The sequence below is a fragment of the Impatiens glandulifera genome, chromosome 4 (assembly GCF_907164915.1).
Source record: "Impatiens glandulifera chromosome 4, dImpGla2.1, whole genome shotgun sequence".
NCBI classification, from domain to species: Eukaryota; Viridiplantae; Streptophyta; class Magnoliopsida; order Ericales; family Balsaminaceae; genus Impatiens; species Impatiens glandulifera.
Window position 1 is genome coordinate 56,660,944 of NC_061865.1, and position 13,862 is coordinate 56,674,805.

General features: G+C 31.3%; 3 protein-coding genes across 3 annotated transcripts; 1 reads left to right on the plus strand and 2 right to left on the minus strand.

Moving 5' to 3' along the window:
* Nucleotides 1-917: 917 nt before the first annotated feature.
* On the minus strand, nt 918-4,155 carry LOC124934427 (superoxide dismutase [Fe] 3, chloroplastic). Its single transcript, XM_047474958.1, has 8 exons — nt 4,008-4,155; nt 3,025-3,102; nt 2,533-2,724; nt 1,958-2,129; nt 1,520-1,593; nt 1,421-1,447; nt 1,299-1,322; nt 918-1,214 (listed from the first exon to the last, which is right to left on the minus strand). The coding sequence occupies exons 1-8, from the start codon at nt 4,065-4,067 to the stop codon at nt 1,089-1,091; spliced, it is 753 nt and encodes a 250-aa protein (XP_047330914.1). The 5' UTR covers nt 4,068-4,155; the 3' UTR covers nt 918-1,088.
* A 1,221-nt stretch (nt 4,156-5,376) lies between these two features.
* On the minus strand, nt 5,377-9,899 carry LOC124936494 (FAD synthetase 2, chloroplastic-like). Its single transcript, XM_047476998.1, has 6 exons — nt 9,746-9,899; nt 8,867-9,216; nt 8,432-8,484; nt 6,547-6,682; nt 6,198-6,373; nt 5,377-6,038 (listed from the first exon to the last, which is right to left on the minus strand). Exons 2-6 carry the CDS (start codon nt 9,148-9,150, stop codon nt 5,518-5,520), a joined length of 1,170 nt encoding a protein of 389 aa, XP_047332954.1. The 5' UTR covers nt 9,151-9,216; nt 9,746-9,899; the 3' UTR covers nt 5,377-5,517.
* A 1,385-nt stretch (nt 9,900-11,284) lies between these two features.
* LOC124935849 (nascent polypeptide-associated complex subunit beta-like) lies at nt 11,285-12,933 on the plus strand. The gene is made up of 6 exons (XM_047476282.1): nt 11,285-11,374; nt 11,596-11,663; nt 11,932-12,080; nt 12,169-12,225; nt 12,308-12,346; nt 12,441-12,933. The coding sequence occupies exons 2-6, from the start codon at nt 11,596-11,598 to the stop codon at nt 12,620-12,622; spliced, it is 495 nt and encodes a 164-aa protein (XP_047332238.1). The 5' UTR covers nt 11,285-11,374; the 3' UTR covers nt 12,623-12,933.
* Nucleotides 12,934-13,862: the final 929 nt, after the last annotated feature.

Genomic DNA, 13,862 nt, shown 5'->3' on the forward strand with positions numbered 1-13,862 from the left:
ACTTACTTACTTACTTGTGAGAAATAAGTCGGATCGATCGATCGATTACCGCAAACAAGAGAATGCTGCTGGTCTCGAACGAACTCGATCGATCTATATACCGCAATTCAAGTCTCTCTCACTAGTTTAGTTTGATATTCTCTCTCTATATATATAAATATAAATATATATATATCTTTGTGTAGAAGAAAGCACCGTCTAGAAAGAAGATTTTTCACAGGAGAGAGTTGAATATATATATGAAGATGACGACGACGAAAATAAGCGGCAAAGAAAATATCGTGTCCGTCCATTATCAACGGACAATCGCCGTTAACTAACTAACGGTAAATGCCTTTTTCTTTTCTTTTCTTTTCTTTTTTGGCAAAGTCTCTTTCATCCAATATCAATCACAAAATCAACCCATTCCCTGGTTTCTCTTTTATTTTGAATAATATATAATTGATAGGGTCTTTATTTTATATAATACCTTCATCATGGTAGTTGGGAATTGGGATCATATTATCCATCAACAAAATTAATTCAGATAAAAAAAATATTAAATATTATTTTTATTTTTATTTTTATTATTCATTTTTTATATATATTAAAAAAATATTACCAAACCTAGACCAAACATCTTCTCATTCTTTTTATTTTTTTCCAAATATAATTAAAAATCATTTATTTCCTCTTTAATTAATCAATTTATTAATTAAAATATATACATTAATACCCTTTATAAAGAATTTTACAAAACAAAAAAAAAAAAAAAATCAAATTTCCACCAACCAAGATTATTTAAATAAATCTTAATTATTCAAATATACCTAACAAGACTAAACTAAATAAATATTTTTACTAGTTTTGGTGGGATTAAATTTAAAAATGGATTGTAAAACACTATACATGTAATCAAATTTGTTGAAATTGTTAATACTTAATAAACTAGACTACAATAATCCCATCCTCAAAAATGGCATAATATTACTACTACTATACAAAACTTTGCTACATCTAATATCTTCTTTTTGTGCTAAAATACAACAATTAGCTTTCTCTAGTTTTCGCTACAACAACTAATGACAATTCCATTTTCTCAAGACAAATCATGCAACCGGGATCTTAGGTTCGCCCAAATTGACAAATGCTTGAGCGCGAGCCATTCGACCCATAGCCGCATTCCAAGAGACAAGATGATTCAAGAATGAATCTACGTATTTCGCTTTGTCGTTCTGTCAGACACAACAATATCAAACATGTTGGTTTTTTTTATTGATTCTGATCCAAAGAGTATATATATGCACGGTTCGGCTTACCTTGAAATCCAGATAATATGCATGCTGCAGGAAATAAAAACATATTCATCAAATTCATTTTACAGATTTTGAAGGGAAAAAGGTAAATTAATGGAAGAAACTGAGTAGAAAATGAATTTTACCTCCCACATATCCAAACATAAAATTGGCTGCAAAAATAAAAAAGGATTATTAGCAATACAATTGTTAGAGAACGGAATTATTCGATGGAAGTCGCTTACAATATCATCCCAAATAAGAGGATTAACTGCATTTTGCGTTTTAACCACGTCAAGTCGCTTCTCCTTTCTCTTCACTGTAATATAAACAAGAGAGGAATGGAGGATTGAATTCTTATGATCTAGAAAAATATAGATTTGTTATGTTTGCCCAAAATCACGATGATCAAAAATAAAATCTAGACCATTGTGAAGAAAAAAAAATATGATTATGATCAAAGAAAAATCTTATACCAAACAAATAAACAATTTTAACTTTGAAAATTTTCAAATGGAATAGTGATTTTGACTAAAATTGTGACAAATACAATTTTCCAATAGGCTCAAAATATTGGATTAACCATTGTTCAATGGTTTGTCCAATACACAATATTTAGAAAACAATGTCATTACTTTTGATGATTTGTATGTCAAGGAGAATATTAGAATCTGAGGACTTACAAACGAGCCAAACCCAGCCAGATCCAAACAACGATAATGCAGCTTGAGTGAATTTCTCCTTGAAATTACCATAGGAACCAAAATCCTTGTCAATCTGCTGGAGAAGACCCATGATGGGCATCTTACCACCCCCGGGTTGCATTGACTCCCAAAAGAAGTCATGATTCCATACCTGTCGCAGCAGTGTAATGGGTATATAAGCAAAAAAAGAGTAGATAACTCGAATTCATGATTGAGAGTTGACAATATACATTTCATTAATGAAAAGAGAAGGCTGGATTTCAATTTCTCTGAACAGGGATCCTGAATCGCAAGTGTTTTATTGACAGTCCTTTTTTTTGCAATGTTAGAAGAATAAGCTAACTTCGATTTATCCATCACAAAAGGATTAGGAAACAATAATTGGTTTTTTTTCAAACAAGTAGAAGCAATGCATCCAATACAGAAGAATAGGAGCTTGTTATAAATCGATTTTTGGGAAGAAAAGAAAAACCTTGTTTGAGGAAAAATATGGATTATTTGGGTTAAATGAATCAAATATCCTTTGTATGATGGGATAAAGGTTATTTTCATACCTGTGCAGCATTATTAAATTCAGGCATAGGGTTCCCGTTATTGTATGTCACTTTAACAAGTTCATCCAAAGTATAGCCGTACAATATATCATTCTTCCCCAATTGTTTGTTAAGACCTTCCACATAACTACGATGATGCTCTCCCCAGTGCTTCTCAAGAGTCCTCTGGCTCATATGCGGTTCCAATGCATCCTACAGATACAAGCTGCAAAGTGTAAATAATGCCTACTAATTCGGAAGAGGAATGAATAAAGCATAAATTTAATAATGTAATGGCCCCATTTGTTTTGATATATGTGAATCTTATGCAATATCATCTAAACTAATTACTGCTCAACTTCGTATTAAAGTACTTTCATTTCTGACTGTTTCCAAATATACGTTATATATAGACAATACAAAAGCATGTTATCCCTAGCAATTATGAGGTGGAGAAACCATATTCAATAAACGAACCAATTGTCATTACAAAAGTTGGAGAATATCACTTACGAGTTTATAAGGCGGGCTATGCAAGCTATAGTAGGAAAGAATTGTTCGATCACTTCGCTTCCTACATAACCTTGTTTTCTGATGATCAAAGGGGCACAAGAAATGAAAAGAAGAAAGATCAAAAGTTTTCCAAGCTAAGGACAGTCAGTTGTTCTCCCTTTACATAGAAAACAATCAGTTGGCTTCTTTACAAGTCTATGAAGAGCAATCCATTTAACCAGTGATAAGAACATTCACATGAAAATATGAATTGAACACAAGAATGACCTAAATAACAACATGCCATTTCAATTCACAACTTCATCTACATATGAACTTCATTTATTAATCAAGAACTAACACTTGGCCCATCCAATTTAAACAAAGCTAAGCAATAAATGAGTTCATGTTAACTCCTGGTCGAGCAAGAACAACTCGTAAAAGTCACTTGTACCGAATGTAAACATCCTAAACAGCAACAGCATATTGCAAAACATGAGAATAAACAACCACAAATCAGTTGCCATTCTCATCGTTTCCTCCAAGTATTCTCGTTTTCAACTCAACATTTTTACTGTCTAAACTATTAAAACAACAATCTAGAGCTGGAAAACACTAAACGCAACACGAACAAACAAAATAAGCAAGAAATGAGTTCATACATGTTAGCTCCTGGTCGAGAAAGAACAACTATTAAAAGTCATGTGTACAAAAATGTAAACATCCTAAACAGCAACAGCATATTACAAAACATGAGAATAAACAAACAATCACAAATCAGCTGCCATTCTCATCGTTTCCTCCAAGTATTCTCATTTTCAATTCAACATTTTTACTGTCTAAACTATTAAAACGACAATCTAGAGGTGGAAAACACTAAACGCGACACGAACAAACAAAAAAGTAAATAAAACATCAGGAATTGTATCGATTCTTATAAGGAAAACTTCACAACTTACATAGATGTATGTAAAGTAGGTGAGTGTTAAAAGAGAGAGATAAACCTGAGGACGTTGGATAATTGTAGTTGAAGGAATAAGAGCTGATAAACCAGAGACGAACATCTTGATAAGAAAACGCCAATGGCTAAAACAAAGAAGTTCTGTACTCAATTTTCGAATTCAGAAGATGATGGCTAAGAAACCGCTGATTTATCTTTCTTTCAAAGAGACTGAGATTTGGGCCGCTGCATTCAAGCCCAAATAACTCATTTATTGTTGTATTTTATCTATTTACTAAATACCTTATGTAACCATGTAATAATATTTTTGGTCGGGAAATGAGTGAGTTCATAAATTTCAATCAAAATTCGTCTTGATCAAGTTCAAGTCGGGGGCTTGAGCCGGTTAGTTTATTATTCGAGTTGAGTTTGAACTCATATAAATACTCACTCGAAAGTTTTTCGAGTTTTATCGAGCCTAATAATAAATAATATATATTTTATTATTTTAATATTAAAATTTAAAATAAATATTTTTTCTATACAAATATTTTCAGCTCGAGTTCAACTCCATTTGCACCCTTCGGTTTGTTCATTGTAAAGTTGTATAATATAAAATATATACGCCCCTCTAAATAAATTAAACGATTATGTATCTTTCAAACTTGCAACCTAACAAAAATAAGTATAACTCTTTAACTAAGTGTTATTGGATGTGGTTTGTCGAGAGATAATAGGCCAACAATAATTAAAAATGGTTAAAAAATATAAATTAAATATTTGATTGACCAAAGTGTAAAGTTAAGATGCTATATATTAAAAAATATGAATTAGATATTTGATAGATCAAAGTGGAAGTGTAAGGTCACGAGAGATTCATTAGAAAAAAAATATGTGATAAGATATGTGAGAAGACGAGTTATTTTATCGAAATGAATAAAATATAAAATAAAATTGTTTTATTTTTTATTTTAATATTTTATTCATGATTTATTAAAAATTTTAAATATTGAATACAATATAATTTTCATAAATTTATTATTATTTTTTTTTTAAAACGATGTCTTGATCTAAAATTATAATATCATGCCTAAATGTTATCCTAAGTTAAAACTAAAAAAAAATCATTAAAATTAATAAATTTGTTTGACTTCCTAAGCTTGTATTAAAAACTTTCACTTGCTAAATTAAAAAAAAAAAAAAAAGAGTTCAAACTATATATTATTGACACCTTAGAAATAGAATAATATTGAAACCAATAATTAATTGAGAAAATAAATCATTACAAATATTGAATAGAAATATTTATGAACTGAATTGATTTGACCTAAAAAAAATAAAAATTACAGAATAAAATAATTAGAGTTACATTTAAAAAAATCTAAAAACAAAATGAGTCCTAACCAACATTTGATGCAACTACATAAAAAAAAGAAGTAAAGTGCATAAATTTTATAGAAAAGCCAAGTTTTTGGCCAAATAAGGTATAACAATATTTACCATGGGGATGATAACATTTGATAAATAAAGATACCAAGGAATAACCAAAAACTCAAAAAAAATAATTAATAAGATCAAGAACCTGACTTAAATTCAACACCTACACATTCAAAATCATACAAACCATCCAGAAAACAGTTATCTACTACTTTTTCGAATTCCAAAAGAATATCGGTCGTTTTCACAACTACTCTGCATGGCATCACAACGGTTTCACCGACAAGAAGCGAGCATCTATCGTAAACACCCTCTTTCGGCATAAGATTTAAGCTACAAGATTTTGGGATAGACAACCTATGCTCATTGTATACCCACAGGTTCTCATGTTTAACTGTCAACAACAATAGACGATGGTCACGACCCAACAGCTCCGAAACATACTTCATATCTCCCTTTGCAAGAGCATGACGGATTCGGGTCGATGAGACTTGACCTCGTTCTTTTGAACTACTAGAGTTTGAGGTTATGGTTTTTGGGTCTTGGTTTTTGTCCATAACTGAGTTTATTATGTATGATTCCAAACCATAATCATCACAGAGCCTCAAAAGCTCTGATGTATCGCCTGAAGCTTTATATCCAAAACGGTAGTTCTCACCTGCATAAATAATGTTTGTTCCGGTTTAACATTGATGGTACATCATGGGCGTTTTGTTACCAACTTTTCTTACTATACTACAAATACACTCCACTACCGTTACAAAATAGCAAATCAATCAAGCCCTAGAAGTTTTAAGATCGACTAAGGGGGAAATACCTGCCACAACTCCACGGACACCAAGTTCCTTTGCCAATTTTTCAACAAACTGACGTGGGGTTAGATGTCTAACTTTAGAAAATTGAACCTCGAACTCTACAGGTGTCTTACCGCCGCAAAGTGGGGTCCATTCCGAAAGAACTCGTTTTCGGTCACATTTGGCAACTATAGGAGCCCTGCGTAGAGATGGTCAAATGCATTTATTCACATACCGATTAGGGATAAAAATGAATTGTCTAGTTATAATCCAAAGACTACTGAAGATTTTGGATTCACATATAACATAGTGTTCTTATTAGCCAATTGAATACATGTAAACATGAACACAAATTGAATCTGATATTTATACCTGGATTCCCAACCAAGTACTTCAGCCATCCCAGCTAATGATAAAAGAAATGGAGCTCCAACTTTTGCTGCCTGTATTAAAAGTTCACGGTGACCAATATGTAGGGCATCAAACTTCCCTAATGCCACTATTCCTCCTGACATCGATAACAGAAGTGATCGGTTTAAGAACAGCATGTTAAACGTAATTTAGATAATCAATCATATATACACAACTGAATATTGAGAAAAACAATTGTTGGAGCAGCAAGTAGGTTTGAGTGTCAGATTTATGTCAAATCAGAACCAAACATAGTGGTGGTAAACTGACTGGTGATAGGCGTGGATTCCAAATATGGCCACAATATTAGGTAAGATGAGAAAATGTCAAAAGTAGGAATACAATCTGATAGGGAAATTAATTTAGGCATGAAGGGTTAGTAATCCCATTTCCCATCATCATTCAAATCATTAACAAATTTACCCTTACTTTAAACATTTTAAATATTGAATACAAATGATATTTTAGTCATTTAAATAACCCCAAGGATACTTTTTCAACAAACAAGACATTTTTTTCCAAAAAATCAGTTTACTTAAAAACATAAATTAAAAAATACATCAAACAAGCTGATAGTATCATCAACAACTTGAACTTTGCAAGAACATATACGAAAAGATAGCAACTTGTTTTGGCATGACATCTACAGTCTACACTTGATAATGACAGTTATTGAACGATTATCAAGGCACCAATAACATAATTAGAGTTGGGAGCATTTCTGAACCTTAATCATTGAATTCTTGGGTTGGCAGCTGCAATAGAAGTTTCATGTATAAATTTATCCACCCACTATGATTATTATAAACAAAGTTCAATCTTAGATGAGTGGGAAATATACAAGAAGGTAGATATAAATCCATAGTTCAGGTAATTGATAAGATTGTTTTCATCATAGGCCCGGCTTTTTCAGTACTCAATCACTTGGCATCAGATCAACCATTTGCAACAGCAATTTTGTAACAATATATCATATCAACCAGACAACCACATTCCACAACACTACCCAACATAGATTTTTTGGCCATTTTCTATGTAAGGCCAATTTTACCCCACGTTCTCATGTCCGCTGAAGTTAGTCTTTTTAATTAAAATTTAGTCCTATACATATTTGGAAGGCGGAGTCAACTTTTGGTTTTAATTTTACTCTCACATAACATCATCATTACACCAAACTGATTTTCAATTAAAAAAACAATTAATCTGTAAAGCTCTCACATATGTAAACATCAAAACTCAACAACTACAAGAAAAACAACTTTCCAGAAAAGGTAAATGAACATCCATTATGATCACTAGATTCGCCTATTTCAATGTCTTGACGCAAGTTCCTATTGAAAAGGAACAAAGAGCAGAAGGAAGTTCCTATTCAAAATTTCGAATGAATGAAAAAGTTGTTCAAGATTATAGTCCAGCGTAGTGGGAAAATGTGGATCTGCAATAGCATATATGGAAATAAGAAGAATGGAAAACTAGCTTGGGATCTTCTATTCATTGCAGGCCAACATGAAATGAAAGAGATTAAGAAGGGAACAAAGGACATGAATACAGATTATACTGATTTTGACTATCTTGAACTTTCTTTGTGAGCTACATTGTCTCAAATGTCATCTACCATTGCTCCAGCATAGCTACTCTAAGGTTATCAAGTTGAGGCCAAATTAGTAAGCTAAGAAGGAAGCTAGACCTAGTGTTAAGAAGTATGGTTTCTGTTCAGAAATCTGTCAAAATTGGATTATTTCCAATGAAAAACTTGTCCAAAACTTCCAGATAATCAAACTATAAGAATATAGGATTTGCACAAACAAATGTATCATTATGAATAGGGATACAAGAAAGAAAATACCTGCCACAGGAGATAATCTTTCTGGTGGAGACACCTGATCATCTTCACATTGGCTATGCACAAAAAAACAAAGAGTGAATAACTAATATGTTAGAAAACTCTATATGGAAGGAAGAATCAAAGAAAGTTATAGAGTCCGAAAGAACTAAGAACAAATCATAATCCCACACATTGCAAGTTCTCAAAAGGAATGCTAGATATTAATGCCTCTGAACAGCCTTCCCCAATTTATAGAATTACTGTGTGTGAAGAAAAATACAAATGTGTAACTATCCAAATATATGCATACAAATTTCTGCAAATTCTCATTCCTCCTTTTCTCCTTCATTATACTTTAGAAATAAAAGAAAAAGAAAAATTAGACAGTAAAATACAGTCTTAACTTCTTCTGATTAACCTATCAAAAAGATTATGAAACTAGAAAAAGCAAATAACCTGAAGCAATTGGAGATTACAGTAGTTTCACTGCGAGAGGATTTAGGCTGAATTCGACCAATAAACGTAAGCCCAGTCTTACGAACAGAAGAATAATGAGGATGAGAGGAAGAAGAGGAGTTCGCCAATAAATATGAGGGACGGACTGATGTACTGGGGCAAAAAACCAAACCAAATCCAAACCTTAGCCCTAGTTGGTGTTGGTTGTGCTGGTGATGGAGATAAGCGTGGTGGTAACTGTTACACTCTCGTATATGGTGGGAGATACGAGAGCCAGCCAACATTATACTCCTTGTTGTTTCCAGTGCGGCCCTAAAGTTTCGGCTGCACAAGACCCAAATTTGTTTTTCCTGAAAAAATGTCATACAAATAAAGACATAATAAAAAAATTGAAATCATTAACATACATAGCAAATTCATCTACTTCTAAATTCTAATCTTCTACACAGAATACCATCTTTTGAAAGAATTAATACACATTGATCAAATTCATACAAGAAAAATATGAAAGAATTTTCCATTGTGCATCTATTACATCCAGTCATCTACCAATGTCATCAAATCATAAACATTGACCCAATTCTTGTTCTTCACTTCTAATAGTATCATTTTCTTCCTCACTTATTTCTTCATCTCTAAGACTCGAAGGAATAAAGCTTTGATTTTTATTGCATTGAATAGTTTAGAAATCGAACCCACCATAGACTTTTCCATTGCAATTAGCATGCACATTATTTACATTTAACCCAATTCCTAAATACTAATTTCTAACATAATCAGTAAAAGTTTATTAACATTATAACTTAACAGACTAACAATGGCGCCCATAAACTCAATCGAAAACAGATCAAAATGATAAGTGAGTGTAAAAAATGGTACCTGGAAGCTAGCCGGAGATTGAACCGTGCTGCCGAATGCCGTCCGACAACTTAGAACTACTGTCTGAAGAACTAAAGAACCGACAGTTGGGAAGAAGTACTGAATAGGAACTGAAAACTGAAAAATAGTAGATTAGGTCTAGAAAGGCGTGAACGATGAATCTGATACAAAAAAAAATCCAATTAGTATATTCTAGGCTCGAATTTTAATCAATTTTGTTAAATGGTGCTCAAATTTTTAATTATAGGATATGTATTCCAACTATTGTAATTTTAGTATTTGACACAATAATTTTATTTTTTTATTGAATTTTGTATTGTTACTCTAACCTATTATTTTTTTGTTTTTTCTAATTAGTTTGTCACCTTCATTATAAATGAGATGATATCATATATTTGGAATGTATATTTTTTAAATTGAACATTTAAAAAAAAATTGAATTCTATTTTATCAAAACTGGGATAACTAAAAAAATATGTAATTAAAAAAAAAAAAAAATTCAAAAACAGATAAATTTACTATGTATTCGGGATTGGTACTAAAGTAAACTCAACAAGTCTATGGATTAAAAAAGATTACCCCTATGGTCGTCAATTTTGAACTCAACACAACCGAACACGAAAAAATCAGGTTAGGGTTATGTAATTTTTTTGTTTGAATCAAAATTAGGTCGACATGTTTAACATAATTAATAAACATGTCAAAATCGGGTTGATCTGAATTAACGTAAGAGACTCAGTAATTCGTTTACAAGTTTATTTTGTTGAGTTTTGTGCTATTCTTTTATATTCACTCACTTATTTTATTTTATAAACAAAATTGCGATTTAACTTCATTTTTTCCTTTGTGTTCATGTTATTTTAATTTGAAACAGAGAGATGTGAATTAATTACAACGGTTTTGGTTCGAGTTGAGTTAAGTAATCGAGTCAAACAAGTCAGATTCAGGTCAATCACAAATAAATAGGTTCGAGTCATGTTAACACCTTACCCCATTAGATTAACTCATCAATTTATCCATAGGCCGAAAAATGGAAGTGCTAATGTAACACCTTGATTTGTTTTTATAGTTTATACATTCTCGTATTGCCTAAGAGTTCAATCATTTAATAAAAAAATAGTCATTTATATATACTAAAAACAAATTATTTCAATATGAGATATTTATTAAATTATATAAAAAAATTAATATAAATTATATTATTTTTTAATAAAATTTTAAAACAACATAATTTTATATACGATAAATTCTAACTTTTTGTGTTTTAAATTTAATATTTTTTTCTAAAACATACTAGTTTTAAACCGAAATACATTTTAAAAGTCTTACAAATGTGTAGAGTGTGAAAATATATAAAAAAAAAAAAATCAGAAATGTGATAAATTATTTAAGATGATGAAAATATTATTTTAAGTATTAAATTATGTTCATATTTAAAAATATAATAGTTTAAGTCTTTTTATGTGACAATTTAAAGTTTGAACCTCATTTAATAAAAATATTAAAATTAGAGGTCTAAAAACAATTAGGAGACTGATTAGCATTTAGGGTTCATATATTTGCAGCATTGTGTCGGCGGACTCTTCTTCCTCACACCCACTCTCTTCTTTACTTTCAGAATCCGCAAAGGTAAAATAATCTTAACCTGTTTCCATATGTTCAAGATCTATTTCCTGTGATCTTTACTTAGAAATCTAACGTTCTTTGATTCTATTTCTCACATTTACGATCGATCGATGTTGGATTCTTCTCTATCTTAAAGAATGAATTGTTAGATGTTGGATTCTTCTCTATCTGATTAATAGTTATTGGATTCACTTTTTAACCGTGAATCAATTGCAATTGTGTAGATGAACGTCGAGAAGCTTATGAAGATGGCTGGTGCCGTCCGCACAGGTGGGAAAGGAAGCGTGAGAAGGTTTGTTCAAGCCTGTGTTTTGATGCTATTGAGATAACATCTTCATTACTGCTTTCCTTTTAAGATTTCTGAAAGTTCTGGCTAAATTTGCTGTTAACTGGTGCAAATGTGGATCTGAATAGATTATATTTTGTTCTTAGTTATGATGTTGCCTTGGAAATCGAATGATTGAGATCTATGTTTGCTTGTTGTGTGGCTGAATATTCTGATTACGGGTTCAAATTAGGGTTTGATGGGTTGTATATAATGAGATTTTTTTCAAGTTTAGGAAGAAGAAGGCTGTTCATAAAACAACTACTACAGATGACAAAAGACTTCAAAGTACTTTGAAGAGAATCGGGGTGAATGCTATTCCTGCAATTGAGGAAGTTAATATATTCAAGGATGATGAAGTTATTCAGTTTATTAACCCTAAAGGTGAACTTCAAAAACTCTGTGATTCGCGAGTTTTAGTGAAGATTGTGTCATTTTTATTGAATGGTTTTGTTTTTCATTTGATGTTCAGTTCAAGCTTCTATTGCTGCCAACACATGGGTTGTTAGCGGTTCTCCACAAACAAAGAGTATGTTTTCTTGAATCACTTATTGTATTCAATGTGTTGTGTTGATTAGAAACTAATGTTTGAATTTTCAATTGCTGTTCAGAATTGCAAGATATTCTTCCTGGAATTATTAACCAGTTGGGTACGAAACTTTATCAATCTGCTTGAATTAATACACATTTCTTCATCTTCATATCGTTTCTGTCCCTAACAATTGCTGGATACATCTTTTTCAGGCCCCGATAATCTTGACAATTTGAGGAAATTGGCGGAGCAATTCCAGAAGCAAGCACCGGGTGCTGCAGCAGCAGCTGGTGATATTAAGGTTGAAGAAGATGATGATGATGTGCCAGAACTTGTAGCTGGAGAGACATTTGAGGCAGTTGCTGCTGCTGAGGAAGGAAAGACCCAGGCTTGATTTATATTGGGCTTGATGTAATTGTTAAGCGTATTGTTAGGTGAGCTTAAATCATCGCACTTTGAAATAGATGAAGTTTACCATGATTTTGTCTAATTTCAATATTTTTGGTGTATTAGATATTTGAATCTTATTCTGTTTTCTTTCTTTCAATTATTGAGAACTTTTTAGATGTTATTTTGTAATGGAAAAAGGTCAAAAATCATCATTGTTGAACATTTGAGGTAGAACACAATTCCACATATAAACTTGAAAGAGTAGAAGATTGTGTTAGTATCTCATTTTGTTCAATTTTAAGCACTTGTTGGATATTTGAACTTTCATATTATTGTATTTACTTCCGAGCTGAATCTGTTAATCTTCGCTTCTCCTTAATCTGGTGTTGTTCATTTCTAGTTCTTTGGATTCGTTTAAATGTTGAAGATTTTTTCGTCTTTACAACAATTGAGAAATTTTCAACATTAGTCACTTTCCCTTCTTGTAACTCTTTTGCGGGTTGAAGTTAGCTCCATTTTCAATGATGTCATTTGTTTGTACTGAATGATTGATTCCTAGAAATCAACCATAAGGGCAGTATTACTAACGACGTGTGGTGTGGAGGGCGAAGATAGAACATGTATTGAGATTACTAATGACGGTGGAGGTTGAGGATATAACATGTTTGGTGCCTCCCCTTGCCATTCTCTCCGACTGTGATGATAATCAATCATATCGAAAAAATTTAGGCGAACATGTATTGAGATTACTAATGACGGTGGAGGTTGAGGATATAACATGTTTGGTGCCTCCCCTTCTTCTCTTCGATTGAAAGTTTAGATATTCCCAATTTTTTTGTCTTGTTAGCGTTATCAACAATTCTAAGACACTTAAAATTCATAGTTTTGAAATAAATATACTTAAGACCCGAGAGTTTAAGGCACGGTTTAGTATGCACGATAATTGATGTGATATATATATATATATTATATTTATTTATTTATTTTTTTGTAAAATAAAAATTTTTATGCTAAATTAATTAATATGAAGTATTTTATTATCATTGTTGATATTTAAAAAAAGGGTATATTTTTATTATTAAATAATAAATTTTCAAACATAACAATTAAGAATAGTCTAAATTAGTTTGGGTGTCATAATTAATTGTTTACCCCTACATTCTTATTAAAATAATTCTAAATAACTTATTTTTTTATAACAAAAAAAAAAAAACATTTATTATACATATTAACAATGCCTAATT

What these genes read in the sequence shown, in the direction of transcription:
- LOC124934427 (XM_047474958.1), bottom strand. Translation starts at nt 4,067, where the DNA reads ATGTTCGTCTCTGGTTTATCAGCTCTTATTCCTTCAACTACAATTATC. An exon ending in AATTTAATAATGCTGCACAG is followed by an intron (nt 2,130 to 2,532) that starts GTATGAAAATAA and finishes CTGCTGCGACAG; the next exon opens with GTATGGAATCATGACTTCTT. An exon ending in CTCTTATTTGGGATGATATT is followed by an intron (nt 1,448 to 1,519) that starts GTAAGCGACTTC and finishes TTATTTTTGCAG; the next exon opens with CCAATTTTATGTTTGGATAT.
- LOC124936494 (XM_047476998.1), bottom strand. Translation starts at nt 9,150, where the DNA reads ATGTTGGCTGGCTCTCGTATCTCCCACCATATACGAGAGTGTAACAGT. An exon ending in GTACTTGGTTGGGAATCCAG is followed by an intron (nt 6,374 to 6,546) that starts GTATAAATATCA and finishes ATCTCTACGCAG; the next exon opens with GGCTCCTATAGTTGCCAAAT. An exon ending in TGTCCGTGGAGTTGTGGCAG is followed by an intron (nt 6,039 to 6,197) that starts GTATTTCCCCCT and finishes TTATTTATGCAG; the next exon opens with GTGAGAACTACCGTTTTGGA.
- LOC124935849 (XM_047476282.1), top strand. Translation starts at nt 11,596, where the DNA reads ATGAACGTCGAGAAGCTTATGAAGATGGCTGGTGCCGTCCGCACAGGT. An exon ending in TCAGTTTATTAACCCTAAAG is followed by an intron (nt 12,081 to 12,168) that starts GTGAACTTCAAA and finishes TTTGATGTTCAG; the next exon opens with TTCAAGCTTCTATTGCTGCC. An exon ending in TGGAATTATTAACCAGTTGG is followed by an intron (nt 12,347 to 12,440) that starts GTACGAAACTTT and finishes CATCTTTTTCAG; the next exon opens with GCCCCGATAATCTTGACAAT.